Source organism: Zea mays, chromosome 6 (assembly GCF_902167145.1).
Source record: "Zea mays cultivar B73 chromosome 6, Zm-B73-REFERENCE-NAM-5.0, whole genome shotgun sequence".
Lineage (NCBI taxonomy): Eukaryota > Viridiplantae > Streptophyta > Magnoliopsida > Poales > Poaceae > Zea > Zea mays.
The window spans coordinates 131,237,486-131,253,372 of NC_050101.1; the positions used below are offsets into that span (position 1 = coordinate 131,237,486).

The 15,887-nt window shown below is 44.0% G+C and overlaps 1 protein-coding gene across 4 annotated transcripts; it reads left to right on the forward strand.

Annotated features, from left to right (window-relative positions):
- The first annotated feature begins 6,524 nt into the window (after window positions 1-6,524).
- LOC103629998 (uncharacterized protein) lies at window positions 6,525-15,492 on the forward strand. Of its 4 annotated transcripts, none has more exons than XR_002748531.2 (10): window positions 6,552-7,496; window positions 7,698-8,972; window positions 9,279-9,458; window positions 9,689-9,975; window positions 10,070-10,186; window positions 10,586-10,848; window positions 10,987-11,155; window positions 11,260-11,532; window positions 14,291-14,442; window positions 14,963-15,483. XR_002748531.2 is itself a non-coding variant. In NM_001330571.1 (10 exons), exons 2-10 carry the CDS (start codon window positions 7,148-7,150, stop codon window positions 12,721-12,723), a joined length of 3,108 nt encoding a protein of 1,035 aa, NP_001317500.1. In that variant the 5' UTR covers window positions 6,577-6,748; window positions 7,011-7,147; the 3' UTR covers window positions 12,724-13,144. The 4 variants fall into 4 exon arrangements, 3 of the variants coding, with proteins under 3 accessions (XP_008649312.1, XP_020394752.1, NP_001317500.1); NM_001330571.1 differs by lacking the exons at window positions 14,291-14,442; window positions 14,963-15,483 and adding an exon at window positions 12,529-13,144 and having other exon boundaries at window positions 6,577-6,748; window positions 7,011-7,496; XM_008651090.4 differs by lacking the exons at window positions 14,291-14,442; window positions 14,963-15,483 and adding an exon at window positions 12,529-13,144 and having other exon boundaries at window positions 6,525-7,496.
- The last annotated feature ends 395 nt before the right edge of the window (window positions 15,493-15,887 follow it).

Consider the following 15,887-nt stretch of genomic DNA (forward strand, 5'->3'; position numbering starts at 1 on the left):
GAGTCAAGAGAACGCCAACCCGGCTGAAGGGGATGAGCCTCCAAAGTCAGCTAGACCCGACAACGAGGTACCCGATGCTCCTCATACAACTGCACCGTGTACAAAGGGGGCGTAGGGTAACCGGCGGAGTTAAGCACTTCCCACAAGATGGAAGGAAAGCCATCGCGAGAAAGGAAGTCAGAACTGAAACGAGAGTCTCCTCCACTGGTGGGGGTGGGTGAATTCATCTGCGGAAGGGAATCAAAGGTAAAGATTATGGTGGAAGGAAAAAGAAAAAGAGAGCCCGGATGGTTTTAAAGAAAGGGGGTTAGCTCAAATTTTAATTTCTCTTGGTGTTTTATAATGCATGCATGCTGGAAGAAACGTTGCCTCTCAAAAGAAAATAGGGTGCCTTTTTAGGGCATCCTTAAAAATATAAGTACTGGCCCACGGGGCCTAATTAGTTAGCCACCTATTTCTCCCTCTATGCCTAAGGCCTTTCGTCCTAGGTCTAGCGGTCTAGTCCTGACGATCCATAGCAGTTTCTAGGCAAGTTTTAAATTTTGAAAATTGGCATTCATGGTTTATTGTCCTTCTCTGTGGTGGAATTTGCTCCGATACCAGTTGTGGCAGAACCATCCGAATTATTCCAGCTTAAGTGCCTAAGTCACGCCTCAGGGGGCCGTAACACACTTAAATCGGAATAACCCGTCAGTCCTTCAGATCTAGTCTGATAGAGCCACTTAACCAGGATCAAACTCCACAATCTCACTCGAAGGTGAGTCACAGAAGAAATACAATAAAATAGGAAACCTCAAATTAAGTACGGAGTTATTACATAAATCGGAGTTTTGAGTAGCAAATAAAGTTCACAAAATAAAGTGCAGCGGATAATCGATGTTGTCGGTATCGAGGAATCGGGCAAGGCCTAGCCCACTACTCCTCGTGCTCCTCTCCTGCCGGAGCAACATCCCACTCGACCGTCCAACCCGGTGGCAGGGTGGTAGGCCAAGTCACACCTTCAACCATTTCCTGAATGGTACCTGCAAAAATTGTGCCACAAGCAAGGCTGAGTATACTAATACTCAGCTAGACTTAACCGGTGTGAGGAGTCTACTCCTCTACCTCTAGACTATGCAGTTGTTTGGCTGAGGGGTTTGGTTTGCCAAAAGCACTAGCTGTTTCTAAAAGCAAATTTTAGCTTTTCAAATTCTATCATCATTAACTTAGCTAGATTTGCTCCTTCTAAGCATACATGGTAACAATCAATTAGTTCAATCATCAAGTTATCTCATGTAACCACATTTCACTTCTTACTCGATGCAGTACAAGGAATCAAGCAGTCTCATTAGCTGCGAGAAGCAGACGATTCGAATCGAGTTTTAACCTTGCAAGGTAAACCTAAACACACGGCATGTCAGGGTACTCCGACCCCACACATGACAACCGTCCCCATCGATTCCCCGTTCGCGTCCAGGCCTCACCGCCTTGGCATACAATGCTCCACTGACCCCGGCTGCCGCCGTGCAGTGACCGCACTTGTACCCACCATAGCTAGCATGGGAGACCCAGTCTCAGGTCACATGAGGGATAAAGTCCGCGCCCGGCTTCACTCAGGTACTAGGTTTACCGGTTACCATTTTTCCCGGCATGTGCTTAATACGTTCAAAAGCTTGACTCAGGTATCCACACATTAATCCTTAATTCATTTTTTTCCCGTCTCATGGAAAGGCATCCTCCCTGGATCCAAGTCCATAGAATAACATACATCCCATTATCAAGATGAATACAATCAATTCCTGACCTCGCGCGAGTGCTAGAAAAATCACTCGACTTCTACCGAGATCCTGATTAGCAAGCAGCTACTCGACCTAGCATACTAGTATTCATCTCAAAAAGGAATCCTAAGTTCATGCAACTAGAGGTTTCAAGCAACTCCTACACTTAAGTGCACATTTCAATCCTACAAGCATTAAGTGTAGTAAAGTAGCATATAATAATACAGTTATGCATAAAACCGGGGCTTGCCTTCAATTGCTGGGGCTGCGGGGAGATCCTCAATAGCAGCCTCTGAAGCCTGCTCCTGGTCCTCCTCTTGGACAGGTCCTTGCTCGGGGATGAGCACGTACTCTCCGTCGGCAAGATTACAATCTAATGAATGCAATGCGTAAGATATATGCATGATATGATATGTGCTTTTTAGAAATCACAACTTTAAAGGTGTATGATCTTTTGAGTTTAAACAAGTTAACTCTACTTATGTAAGACCCTTTAGTGGTATACTTGGTAATTTGGTTTAAACTTAGCTAAGGTAAGTAGTAGATTAAATTTTTGGGGTTTCACTGAATTCCTTTTAAGTCTTAGTGAGAATTGATAAGCACTCAAGTTAGACTTATTGGGGTGGGGTTTATTTCTTCTTTCCTTTTCTTTTATTCTCTTTAATGTTTTGGAGTAGGTTTGAACTACAAGTTGCTTTTATAAAGTTCTAAAAATTCTGCAAAAATTACAGTGGCTTGGTACTGGTGTATGTTTCTCTGTCTAAAAATTTGGGGATCAGAAAGTGAATAGTTTTCTCTGGACAAAATTATTAAATTCTAGGGCAGAAGAGGTGCTTTGAACTACAACTATTATTTAACAGTGGGCAATTCTTGAAACTTATTTTTGCTGGCTTTTAGGTGTTATAACATGACTTGATACAAATTTCTAGTCATTAATACCTTTTAATTATTTTTCTATGGTTTTCTCAAGTTTCTAGCCAAATGGGTGCTTTCTACTAACACTATATTTGAAGCACATCAAACAACAGAGTTCTTATTTTTCTTAGTTATTATTTTGTGCAAGAGCAATCATTCTGAAGTTTGGCATCTTTTTGCTTAAGGGAAGGGGTGGTATGCATTATTTGAATTAATTGGCCTTTCCCATAAAACACTAGCAATAGGTGTGAGTTTGCTTCTTTTTCATGGGTTTGCATTTTTCTCTGATAATTTATCTCATCATGGACTTAGCTAATTTTTGGTTGCCCATTATCACTTTAATAGGGGTTGCTCATGATTTATTTGGAAAATGCCTTATTATCACTTTGTATTTATTTTCCTTACTTAAAAAGTTGGGCTGAGGTGCTCTGTATTTTTGTAGTGGGGCTCTGGTGGTTGTAAGTCTACTGGATTTTTATTAATCATTTTGGTTACAGTTTTGCTACTCTAATAATTGATTCTCAGTCCAAATAAGGCTAAATAAATCATTTTAATTTAAAACTGGTCCAAATTAATGGTCTCTGTATTTTTCCTAGGTTCTCTATTACATAAGCAAACTAGGAAAAATAATCTTATTCACTGTTCATTAATTTCTAATGCCTTTCTGATTTTCTCTAAGTTTTGGACAAAATAGCTTTAAATGAATAACTACATCATAATTTCTAATGCTGGGGTTCCTACTATTTTTAAACAGTGTCTAAATGAGGTTTGAACATCTACAAATTTTCCTAAGTTCAGCATAGAAGAAAAACTAATTTTCCTTAATTAAACAAGGTTTGGTGGGTCTCTGTTTTTAATTTAAAACTCTAAAAATTAGAACAGAAAGCATAGGGTTTATTATTTTTAAATGATGGTTCATAATATTCAGGAGCTAGCAAAATTGGTTTGACAACTTTTTATGAAGAATTCATCAAGTTATGGGTTTTCTAAGTTCTCTGGTCATTTTAAAAAGAATAACAGAATTGGTTTAATGGAAATCCACTTTGCACTGGGGTCCCTGGCGGGTTTTTAAGTTTTCCTCGCGAATCAGTCCTTAAGCTACTATTCACATGAGTCACTGACGTTACAGAAAACCCCTCGGGTTCTACAAATCCTAACTCGAGGTCCTTCTTCTACCTTAAACAGTAACCGCGGCGGAAGAAAGGGCGGAGGGGCTTACCGGCGGCGAGGTTGCTCCGGTGAAGTGGTCGAGGACGTAGGGGAGGTCTCGGGGATCACAACGGTGTGCGGGTCACCGTCGGAGATGGCCGGAGTCGGTCGGTCCACGCGCGCAGGCGGGGATGCTCGTCGACGGCGAGGAGTCCGGCCTGGTCACGGCGAGATAGTTCAATTGGATGGGTCAGAGAGGTTCACGGGGTGCCAGAGAAGACATGAGCGCAAGGAATTGGGCGGAGACTCACTGGATAGCTCGGTCCACGCGCGGCGGCGGAAGACCGAAGTCCGGTGAGGCCGATCTCGGGCCTCCGGTGAAGTCCGGCCGGGTCCGAGGGCTTGGCAAGATTTACGGGCTACTGGCGGAGCTAGCCGAAGCACTGGCTTGCCCAGAGGATGGCTGGAGTAGGCTGGCCACGATGGCCGAAGCTCTGGCGGCAATGGCGGGCGGAATTGAGCTCGCCGGAGCTAAGGGAAAGTGGTTGGCCGGTGAGGGTGAGTGCGGGGCGAAGTGGGGCGCGCCTGGGAAGGCTTTATAGGCACGGCGCGGTGCACGTGCGGTCGTGGACCGGCGAGTGCGCGCGGGCGTGCACTGGGAGGCGCGGTGCGCGAACGGGCGTGAACTGGGGGTGTCAGCCACGGTCGAACACGTGTTCCCGTTGCCTCTGCCCCTGTTCAAGCGCCGATTGGGAGCAAATCTTCACGAATTTGGGCAAGATCGCTGTGAAGGATTTGTTCACCTGACCAAGCTTTGTCTTTTGTGTATGGACGTCGCGCGGTTTTAGGCTAGGGACAGAGAGTTGTAGCGTCACCAAGGTGCCAGTGTCAGGATGCATGGTCCCGAGGTCAAACCGCGCCAAAACCGTGTCAAATGAATTTGGTTTGAGTTCAAACTTTTCCAGGATGTGTTCAAGGGAATTTGGCACAACTTTGATATTTGGATCTCCTGGCTTTGAGTTTTGAAAAACAGAGAACACAAATGATCTTTGGGAAGAGGTCTGAAATTCAGAAATTCAGAAATCTGAATTTCTCCAAGGGTTCATAGTTCAAGGGCTGCTTTGGGGATTTATTTGAGTTATTTTGGCTAAGCTTTCTCAATCTTTCTTGTTGCTCATTAAATATACTTTAATTTTTATAATTGGCTCAAGTCATAATTTTAAACTTTTCATCCCCTTTTTCTTATTCTCTTGCATTTTGCTTATAGGGCTCACTTAGGGTTTTTATTAGGGTTGCACATTCTTATCTTTTTAAAAGACTCAATTGTTTTGATCATGATACTTTTAAGTATATACTTGGTGAATTCTTTCTTACTTAGGTTAATTTGATGCTCATGCTTACTTTGATTCACATGAAATAATGGTTCTTGGTTTGACATTTGAGATAAACCCTAGGTGACACTGGGGTGTCACACACCGGACACTGTCCGGTGCACATCGGACAGTCCGGTGCCCCCTTCTGACCGTTGGCTCTGCCACGCGTCGCGCGCGGATTACGCGACCGACCGTTGGCCCGACCGACTGTTGGCTCACCGGACAGTCCGTACGCCGTTAATTGCTTCCCGAGAGCAGCCAGATGACAGACGCCGGCCTGGCGCACCGGACACTGTCCGGTGCACCCATACCGAGCTGTCTTTGGCTGAACAAAGCCATCTTCTTTTCCAACTTGATTTCTCCTGTTTCCAGCACTTAGACACAATACATTAGTCTCCAAAACAATGTACTAAGTCTTAGAAATATACCTTTTTACTTGATTTGCACTTTGTCCATCACTTTGCATAGATCAACATAAGTCCACTTGTGTTGGCACTCAATCACCAAAATACTTAGAAATGGCCCAAGGGCACATTTCCCTTTCAGTACGAGGCGAGTCAGTCATGCTCCTGGCCTTTCTCTGTGCGTGCCGTCGAGGAGGACATGGTGGCGCCTGCCACGCTTAGGTTATCTTGGAGACGAGGAGTCCAGGTCTGAGATATTGGACAACCAAGTCCTGTAACGTGGCAGCAATCGGCATATGCTACGAAGTTGGTGGTGGTGTTGTGTCACTTTGGCAGGTCCAGGGCTGGAAGACACTCGCATTCTCTAGCTTTTCTCGGATTGACGCCGGGTGCGGGTGCCTCTCGGTTTGGAGTTGCTCCGGCTTGGTTTTTGTCTCCGCTTGTGTGCTCTCTCCCTATATATCTAGCGGTATACTATCTATGTCGCCTCCAGATACCTAGGTCTTCGTCATGTCATTCTCCAGCAACGAACAGGTATGTCTGCCTCTTACCTTCCCCTCCTGCTCTACGAAACCTTAGAAGTGGAGGAGGCGAGAGATGAGTCTCTGATTTGCTACCTATGGTACCCGTGCGTTCATAAAAATATTATGCGAAGAGCGAAGATAATCAATAAAAATCTTGATATATTTTTTATGGATAATTTACTTGGATATTGTTGTGAGCCATCGCAACGCACGAGTAACCGACTGTTATCTATTTTATATTTAACTTTTTCCATATAATATCTTAAACTGAATGGTTTAATTACACGTTTGTACCGAATAATTAATTGCACATGATATATCCTCCTGTATGGGATGGCTTGGCTGACCTCCTGCCATTTGCCTCCAAGCTCCCAGGCCAGGCTCAAACGGACGAGACGAACGATTGGACGGACCTGATCCTGACCGACGGGGGCGGTTCGTTTGAAAGTCAGCAGCGACAAATGCGACGCGGGGTGGACTCGCCCCGTCTCCTCCTTCCGCACCCCCCTTTTCCCTCCATCCAATCCAGGCCTTCATTGCCTGAGCCGAACCTCCCATCCACCACCTCCTCCCTCCGCCGCCCCTGGACCTCCCTCCCAGCGAGTCAATCGCCCACAACACACGCGGTTCGTTCTTACTGGTTTCCAGGAGGGAGGTGTTTTTTTCCCATTTTCTTTGTGTGTGTTTGCGCTGCTGCCTTCTTATCAAGTCTTCTTGCACGTCCTTCTCTTCTCTCCCGGATTCATGCTTGGCGATATTTAGACTGTTTTCGTCTGAGATTCTTTCTGCCTCCTGCGTTCTTGGTCCCCGGCCAGCAGTCGGCAATATCGCTCTGTCGATCCTCCTGATACTTCGTCTTCCATTGGTTTTTTAATCCCATGTGAGCAGCAGCAGTAAGAAGAGGATCTGATTCGATCGGAGGAGACCTAGTGACGCCGCCAAATCGAATCGAATTTCTTGGCAACAGCAACAGTAACAAAAACTAGATTCTGGATTCGTCCCATTTTTTGCACTAGGGAAATAAAATGAGGCTGGTGGTACGCGTCATCGAGGCGCGGGGCCTCCCGCCCACGGACGCAGACGGGACGCGGGACCCCTACGCCAAGGCGCAGCTCGGGAAGCAGCGGGCCAAGACCAAGGTGATGCGCAAGACGCTCTGCCCCGCCTGGGACGAGGAGTTCGCCTTCCGGGTCGGGGACCTCAGGGACAACCTCCTCGTCTCCGTGTTCCACGAGGACCGCTACTTCGCCGCCGACGTCCTCGGCCAGGTCAAGTTGCCCCTCACCGCCGTGCTCGACGCCGACAACCGCACGCTCGGAACGCAGTGGTACCAACTGCAGCCCAAGAGCAAGAAGTCCAAGCTCAAGGATTGCGGTAAGGACACACCTTGCCACTTTTCTTGTTTTATTTATTTGCACTTCATTCAATTTGTGATTTTTGTTTCCCGTCTAGTTAGTTAGTCAGTTAATTAGTCGCCCCATATCACATGATGATACTCTGTGTAGCGGTAGTGCTACTAGGACTAGGAGAGATAACTCCCAAAACATGCTTGTTTCCTGATGATGGCTTTTGTAGGAGAAATTCGTCTCAACGTTTCTCTGGCTCAAAACTACTCTGAAGAAGAGACGACGGCACCTGCACATTGGGCCTCAGATGACCTTGCATCAAATTCAGACAAATCAACTGAATTGGTGAAAGGATCTTCTTTGCTGAATGTTCCTATTGAAGTATCCACAGCAGTACCAGAGATCTATGAGATAGAAGCTGCCGAGGAGGATAAATCAAACGCTGCTCCATCATTTGTCAACAAGCTATATCAAATGTTTAATAGTAAACCAAAAGATACAGAAGCTTCTGCCCCACTTCCCTCCAAGCTGAACGACCCTTCAGATATTGCCGAAGAAACACTGTCAACCAGCTCTGAAGCTCCTGAGAAGCAGGATCATGATGTCAGTGCAACTATGACCTTTGATGAGCTACTAAAGGCCTTCGGTTCTCAGCATGAAGGGAAAGAAATGCCTGAAAATTTGTCTGGTGGAGTTGTTCTTGATCAAGTTTATGCTGTTGCACCGAGTGACCTGAACACACTTCTTTTCTCTCCAAGTTCAGACTTTCTGCAGTCACTTGCGGAGATTCAAGGAACTACAGGTCTTGAAATTCAACAATGGCGACTTGAAAATGACGGTGAAATCCTGAGGAGGGTGGTAAGCTACACAAAAGCTCCTACCAAACTAGTTAAGGCCGTGAAAGCAACAGAGGACATGACATATTTGAAGGCAGATGGAGAGATGTTTGCAGTTTTTGCAGATGTTAGTACTCCTGAAGTTCCTTTTGGCAATACTTTCAGAGTGGAGGTTTTGACCTGTATAATGCCAGGACCTGAACTACGAGGTGACGAAAAATCTTCACGTCTTATGGTCTCTTGGCACATAAATTTTGTCCAAAGTACCATGATGAAGAGCATGATTGAAAATGGAGCCAAACAAGGCTTGAAGGATAACTATGTTCAGTTCTCTGAGCTGCTGGCTAAACATTGTAGGCCAGTTGATACAAAAGATACAACTAGCAGTAATGAAGTGCTTTCTTCTGTGCAACCAGAGCAAGAATCTGACTGGAAGCTAGCTTTTCGAATATTTGGAAATTTCGCACTTTTGTCCTCAGTTTTTGCATTTTTTTATGTTTCTGCACACATCATCCTTGCAAGCCCTAGTATAATTCAAGGTCTTGAGTTCCCGGGCCTGGACCTGCCAGATTCTGCTGGTGAAGTTGTAGTTTGTGGAGTTCTTGTTCTACAAGGACAGCGTGTGCTAAATATGATTGCACGATTTATCCAGGCGAAGAGGCAGAGAGGTAGAGCACATATCTTTTTATGTTGTTTCTTTTTGGCGGGTAGTGTAATACATTCTTTACCTAAGTGTCAATTCATTAGAGGACACATGCACTAACTGGTGAAATTTGAATAGATAAATCCTGCAGTACATGGCATTCAAAGCCACAAGAGCATGTAGGGGTTATTCTTTCAATTCCAGTGCTTCCTAATAGGACTAACATGTTACTTTATTTTTCTTTGATTCAACAAAACTTCCAGGTTTCAGATACTGTTCTGGATAATTACTCTTACAATCTTCCTTATTGATCTTTTGGATTGTATATTAGGTGATCATGGAGTCAAAGCACAAGGGGATGGCTGGTTGCTGACTGTTGCTCTGATGGAGGGAACCAACTTGGCAGCAACCAAATCATCTGGTTACTCTGATCCATATGTTGTATTTACATGCAATGGGAAGACAAAGACAAGTTCGATTAACTTTCACACCCTTGACCCTCAGTGGAATGGTAAATCTATACCGTTCCCTTCTCTGTTTTTCATGATCCGTTAGAGTTAATTTGACATAAATTGTCAAGCAGCTTCTCTTATATATTTTTTATTTACCAGCAATTTTTAGTTTTGTGGCTCCATTGCTTCAGCACTTCTGTTGGGCATTTCATATATTTATCTGTAATCTGGTCCCATATAGAACTGCAAGTTGCTGAGTTGTGTGCTATAACCTTTTCAAAACTTGCAGAAATTTTTGAATTTGACGCCATGGAAGATCCTCCATCAGTGATGAAAATACATGTGTATGATTTCGATGGACCCTTTGACGAAGTTGCATCCCTTGGTCATGCTGAAGTGAATTTCTTGAAATATAATAATATATCCGAGCTTGCTGACATTTGGATTCCTTTGAAAGGAAAGCTGGCTCAAGCATGCCAGTCAAAATTGCATCTAAGAATCTTCTTAAACAATACAAGGGGTACTGAAGTCGTGAAGGATTACCTGGATAAAGTGGAGAAAGAAGTTGGCAAAAAGGTGATAATTTCCTCTCTTTTCATCAATTGTGGCCAGTAATCCAGTATAATCCTATCTTGACAATATATTGACTTACACAGAATTCATTCTACAGATTGCTATGAGGTCTCCTCACACAAACTTAGCATTCCAGAAAATCTTTTCTTTGCCACCAGAAGAATTTCTTATCAATGATTTTACTTGTCACTTAAAGAGGAAAATGCTAACACAGGTAAATGTTCATTACACTTATTTGCATTTTGTGCTTCGTTTTATCGCATAATAATGTGGGTGAGCCTCTAACCAGTTCATAATACTTCAACACCCTTGTTCTCATTATCCTAGAGACGAGCTGTCAGATTTATGCACATGAATTGTTATGCCAGGGGTAGGCAAATCTTCAGATGGTAGTCAGACTTTTCACCTTCTATTCCAGATCCTTCGGATTAGCTATGATCCGACTTCGCAATCCTGTTTGAACATTATATTTAACTTATTTGTCTACTTGTCTTGATTCAATTATTCAAATCAGTGATTACTTAAGGGCATCACTGTTACTTTACAACAAACTAAGCATAACCTTTTCATGTCATCATGCCTGAGAACTAAATCATGTCTGCCTGTGTTGCAGGGTCGTATTTTTCTATCTCCAAGAATATTTGGGTTTTACACAAATCTTTTTGGCCACAAAACAAAATTCTTCTTTCTTTGGGAAGATATTGAAGACATCCTACTGGTCCCTGCAACCCTGTCTTCCATGGGAAGTCCGTCTCTGGTTATTATTCTTCGAAAGGACAGAGGAATGGATGCAAAGCATGGAGCAAAGCAACTGGACAGTCAAGGGAGACTAAAGTTCCATTTCCAGTCTTTTGTTTCATTCAATGTGGCACATAAGTAAGTACATTTTCTTGCATGATACGTATTAACCCAGTAATAAGGGCTGTCTACCTTTCTGTCTATTTACACCTCACCTGTTTGGTTCTGTTTCTTCATGAGTATGTTTGTTTAAAACGCCAATGGCCTGCTCTACAGAACAATTACAGCACTGTGGAAGGCAAGGTCCTTAACCCCTGAACAAAAGGTACAGCTTGTAGAAGAGGAATCAGAAACAGAAGACTTCCAAAATGAGGAGGGAGAATCTTTGTTAGGGATAGAGGATGCCAAAATGTCAGGAGTTTTTTCATGTACAAAACCTTTTGATGTAAGATTCCTTATTATATCGAGAGATAATGTGTGATCTACCATGTTCTTCACAAAGAATCAAAGTGTTACAACTTTACATTGTAAATAACTCTGTGTCACCAGGTATCAACACTAATGGGCATATTTGAGGGTGGTCCTTTGGAGTGCCGGGTGATGGAGAAAGTTGGCTGTATGGACTACTCTGTTACAGCATGGGAACCTGTCAGAGCTGATATTTACCAGAGGCAAGTTCATTATAAGTTTGACAAGAAATCAGCACGGCACGGAGGAGAAGCAATGAGCACCCAGCAAAAGTCCCCTTTGTCTAATAAGAATGGCTGGCTTGTTGAAGAAGTGATGACACTTGAAGGTATCCCTGTTGGCGAATGTTTCAATGTAAGAGCTGACTCTGGTATTTTATTATACAAATTTCAATGTCAATTATATGTTGCATTTTGCATGATACTCCCTGCATGCCAGTCTCAGTTTATAAGCCGTTTTTGTTTTTCTATATACATTGTTTTTATTATGCATCTAGATATAGCCTGTATCTAATATATAGCAAAAATAATGTACCTTAAAAATTCAGGATGACTTATAACTTGGAATGGAAGGAGTACTATATATTAGCATGGTTTAAGTGTCATATCTTCCTTTTTTATGATTGCTATTCTTTCTGTCATGTGGTTCACTTTTTATTAGCTTGATAATTCTGAATGTGTTTTGATACTTTCTGTACATTAATTTTCTTTCTTTTGCATGGGAATCCCATGGTCAGCCAGAAACACATTGACACCGTTTTGTTGGATGCCACACATATGCTAGTGTGGTGGATATTGGGTTCTTGGCCATTTCTTTTTCATTTGGCCCTTGATGATAATTACAGTGGGCCTTCCTTTAGACCCTGGTTTCTTTTTCTTATTAATATAATGAGGCGCAGTTCTTCTGCGCGGGTTCGAGAAAAAAACTATGCTAGAAAATCACAAAAACATTGCAGTGTTTACAAGTAGATGCACTTGGTAGGAAAAGGCAAATGGAATAAAAACAGTTTCATTGGTCATAGGCAACAGTCATCCCATTCTTTCATCACTTTGTCACACTTAAAAGGGTTACTCCCTCAGTCCCCAAAAGAATGCAATTCTCACTTCCAGAGAAGTCAATCAATTTAGATTTTGACCAAATTTATAAAAAAACTACAATGCCAAATTATTATCGTTGGATTAGTTTTGAAATTTATTTTTATAGTAAGTCTATTTGGAAATATGGATGTCAATATTGTTTTCTATAAACTTGATCAAACTTAAAAAATGACTAGTATCAGATATATAATTTTTGGGACAGAAGGAGTACGTATTTCTTAATTCTCACTTAATTGTGCTTGCCTTGGGCCAGCTCCATATCCGATACCAACTGGAGAGCAATGCATCCAAGCACAAGACATGCACAATCCAGGTATTTATTGGCATAGTATGGCTAAAGAGCTGCAAGAACCGAAAGAAGATCACGCAGGATGTAGCAACCAGTGCATCTTCTCGCCTGAAGAAGATATTCAACCAACTTGAGAAGGAATCTATACCAGCAAAGTAGGAACCTTGTTTTTGTCTGCGTCCTACTTTTGCTGCTGCACATATGCTGGCACTATGTTTGTCCTTGCTGGCTGCTGCCCATGCTGAGCAAAGATCAGTGACCTAATGAGGAAGTTGCAGCACAAGCCAAAGCCCTCAGGCAGAGTTTTATAAAGCAACACGAAGCAAGGACCGCATTGCAAGATTTCAGATTAGAGAACTAACTGTAGAGCCTGGAACGTGGTTTAGCTTAACCATGTATACATAACGTTCAAACATCGTTCTGACTTCTACAAAAAGTTAAGAGGATCTGAAATTCTAAATCTTGCCTACGCCTTTTTAGTTAGATTGGAAGCAAAGATAGCTTCCATGACCACAGAAAAATAACTATTCTTTTCCTGTTGTAATTTCTAGAAGTTTTGAGATATTTTGTCTGGTTTAAATGCGGTGTGTCAGCTTAATGGCAATAGCCATGACACCTCTCCGCCCCATGTGGAGGCGGCTCTCTGGGACCAGTTAGGCATTCACAAGTAGAGGCTGCAGGTATTGAAGCATCACCCGGAGCAGTACTTGGTAATTTTCTCAGATTTTAGGGATCGACAGAGGGTGGTTCGTCAAGGGGCCATTCCGCACAGGGGCCGCACTTTCAACTTTGAAGCATGGACTGAGCGAAGGTATGGATCGCTGGCTCGTTGGGAATTTCGGGTGCACCTTCGCATTGAGGGTGTGCCTATTCATGCTTGGAAGGAATCGGTCGTGTCCCAAGTTATTGGAAAATTTTGCTCAATCTATTATGTAGACGGGCACACCCGTCGTCGGGAGCGCACTAGGACTTCTGATTTGTGGGCTTGGAGTATCAACCCAAGTGGTATTGCTAAGGAAGTGTGGCTAACCATTACTGACCCAGATGAATTTCCTTCGTCTGATTTCCAAGTGCACCACTCAGCGCCTGCGAGGCTTAAGTTTGGTCTTTCATATAAGTTGCTAATTCACGTTGATGTGGTGGAGGACCTATCTTTCATTGAAGGGCGTAACATTCAGGATCGCAGAAGGCGGCGCGAGTTCGAGTGGAATTATGGGGTTCCTGACTCTTTGGGAGAGAAAAGGGTGAAGGTTGTTTATCAGGATGCAGGGAGGAAGGGAAGATACCACCGAAGGGATGATGAGGATAGGGAGGATCCGGGCCGTGGAGGTCGCCATCTTCGGAGCAGGTCTTGGTGGGATGGGAGAGGCTCTCATTGTCGGGGGGCTGTTGATGACTGCTATTCCAACAACAACAAGCATCATTTTAGGGGCAGTTCCTCCTATCGCAGCCGTGGTCTTTCCCAAAATTCTTGGGGGGCATGGCTCTTGGCTTTCCAACCAGGTGGCTGTTGTGGAACTGCAGCACAAGGGTACCTACCCGTTAAAGCCTCCAAGCATCGGCAAAAACGTCTCTTTTGCCTCCCCCATCGCAACTGTTCTAGGTGCGACAATCACTGGTGACCTGAGGGGGCCTTCTGTTTTTATTTCTAACTCCCCTAGTACTGTCTCTTGTGCTTTTCATGACCCAATGTTGGATGAAGCATTTCTCTATTCTGGTGTTGTAGGGGGGCACAACTCTTCGGTGATGTGCGAGGAGCGGCAGAATTCTGTTGCTCGGGTGGGGAGTGCGGCGTCCCCCCCAACCATGATGGAGGTGGATGGCTCAAATTTGTCGGCCAACACTGCTGCTCTTGAACCATCTCTGCTTCTTTCTGAGGTACAACCTTCTCCATGCCTAGTGGATTTTATTAGTTCGATAACAAGACCAGTTTCCCCTCCCCTGATTGCGCAAACACCTCTCACAAACCCTGATAGAACTGGTCTGAACCGGTTTCCTCATGAAAGCAATCACTCTGCTCCTCACCTTATTATCCCTACAGACAGCTTGAACCATATACCCTCTGATATTGCTGTTGAACCAGCCTTACCACAACCTCATGTACATGAAACAAATGGGTACAGTCCTTTGCATATTATGGGAGCAGCCTCAGAACCAACCTCAACCCCCCAAGATCAGCTGCCAAAAACAGTTCCATTTTCTGGACCTTCCACCTCCACACAAATGCCAATTAAAACAGTTGCCTACGCTGTAACTCGCCACAGTACAAGACTAGCAAACAAATCAAAAAAAACGAGACGGTAAAGGGGCGATTCAGATTGCCCAAGAACTGCTTGCTCATAAGTTAAAAGATTTGGCCCCTAACGTTGCTGACTCACATAATGATTTGGTCCAACAGCTTGTGCAGCATTTTGATCAACCACTGTCCAAAGGAAAGATTGAGGCCATCAAGAACCTGCTGGAAAATGGGAAGCAGTTGAAGAAGAAGGCCAGGGGCACCAAAGTCGCGCCAGCTGTTCTGGCTTGCCCATCTGCGCTGGGCTAATGTTGGAGCTGGCTCATTAGGGTCGTCTTCCTATATTTATCCATGTTACAGTCTGCTGGAGTGTTGATAATGGTTATGTGTCAGGGTCTGTTCCCTTTTGGTAGTTTTAAAACTAGGCCTTCCTACAAGTGTGTGGAACGTAGTAAGGTGTCAGCTTGGGGGGAGCAAAATCAGTTTCTCCCTCCCTTCCTGTCTTGTTTCTGTCCCTGGCTTTGTACTTGGTCTTCTGCGGCCAGCCTCATGGGAATTGGGTCAGTCTCTTTGGCCTTGTTGATGTTGGTGGATTTTTTTTCTTTAAATGTCGCAATCAAATTGTAAGGTGCTATGCTGGAATGTGAGAGCTCTAAATGACGCTGCCAAGCGGGCGAGTGTACGCAATATAATTTTCTCATCTGGTGCAACAATTGTTTGCCTGCAAGAAACTAAGATCGCTAATTAGACTACTACACTGCTTTGTCAAATTTTGGGGCCGAGTCTTGCTGCCCAAGCAGTGGCGCTACCAGCCACTGGGACCTCTGGGGGCATTTTGCTAGCAGCCCATGACCGTTTTTTCCAACTCCACTCCTCGCATACCACTGATCACACAGTATCTGCTACTATTACATTACTGGCTGATGGCAAAGATTGGTCCATTACAGGGGTCTACGGGCCACAGTCGGATCAGGACAAGATTCTCTTTCTTGATGAGATCACCCACCTTAAACAGATCATACACCCGAAATGGCTCCTTCTAGGTGACTTCAATTTAATTTACCGTATGAGCGACAAAAACAACACA

Coding starts and splice junctions, on each gene's coding strand:
- LOC103629998 (XM_008651090.4), top strand. CDS start 7,148: ATGAGGCTGGTGGTACGCGTCATCGAGGCGCGGGGCCTCCCGCCCACG. Junction 9,459..9,688: donor CCTTGACCCTCAGTGGAATG/GTAAATCTATAC, acceptor CAAAACTTGCAG/AAATTTTTGAATTTGACGCC. Junction 10,187..10,585: donor AGAGGAAAATGCTAACACAG/GTAAATGTTCAT, acceptor CCTGTGTTGCAG/GGTCGTATTTTTCTATCTCC.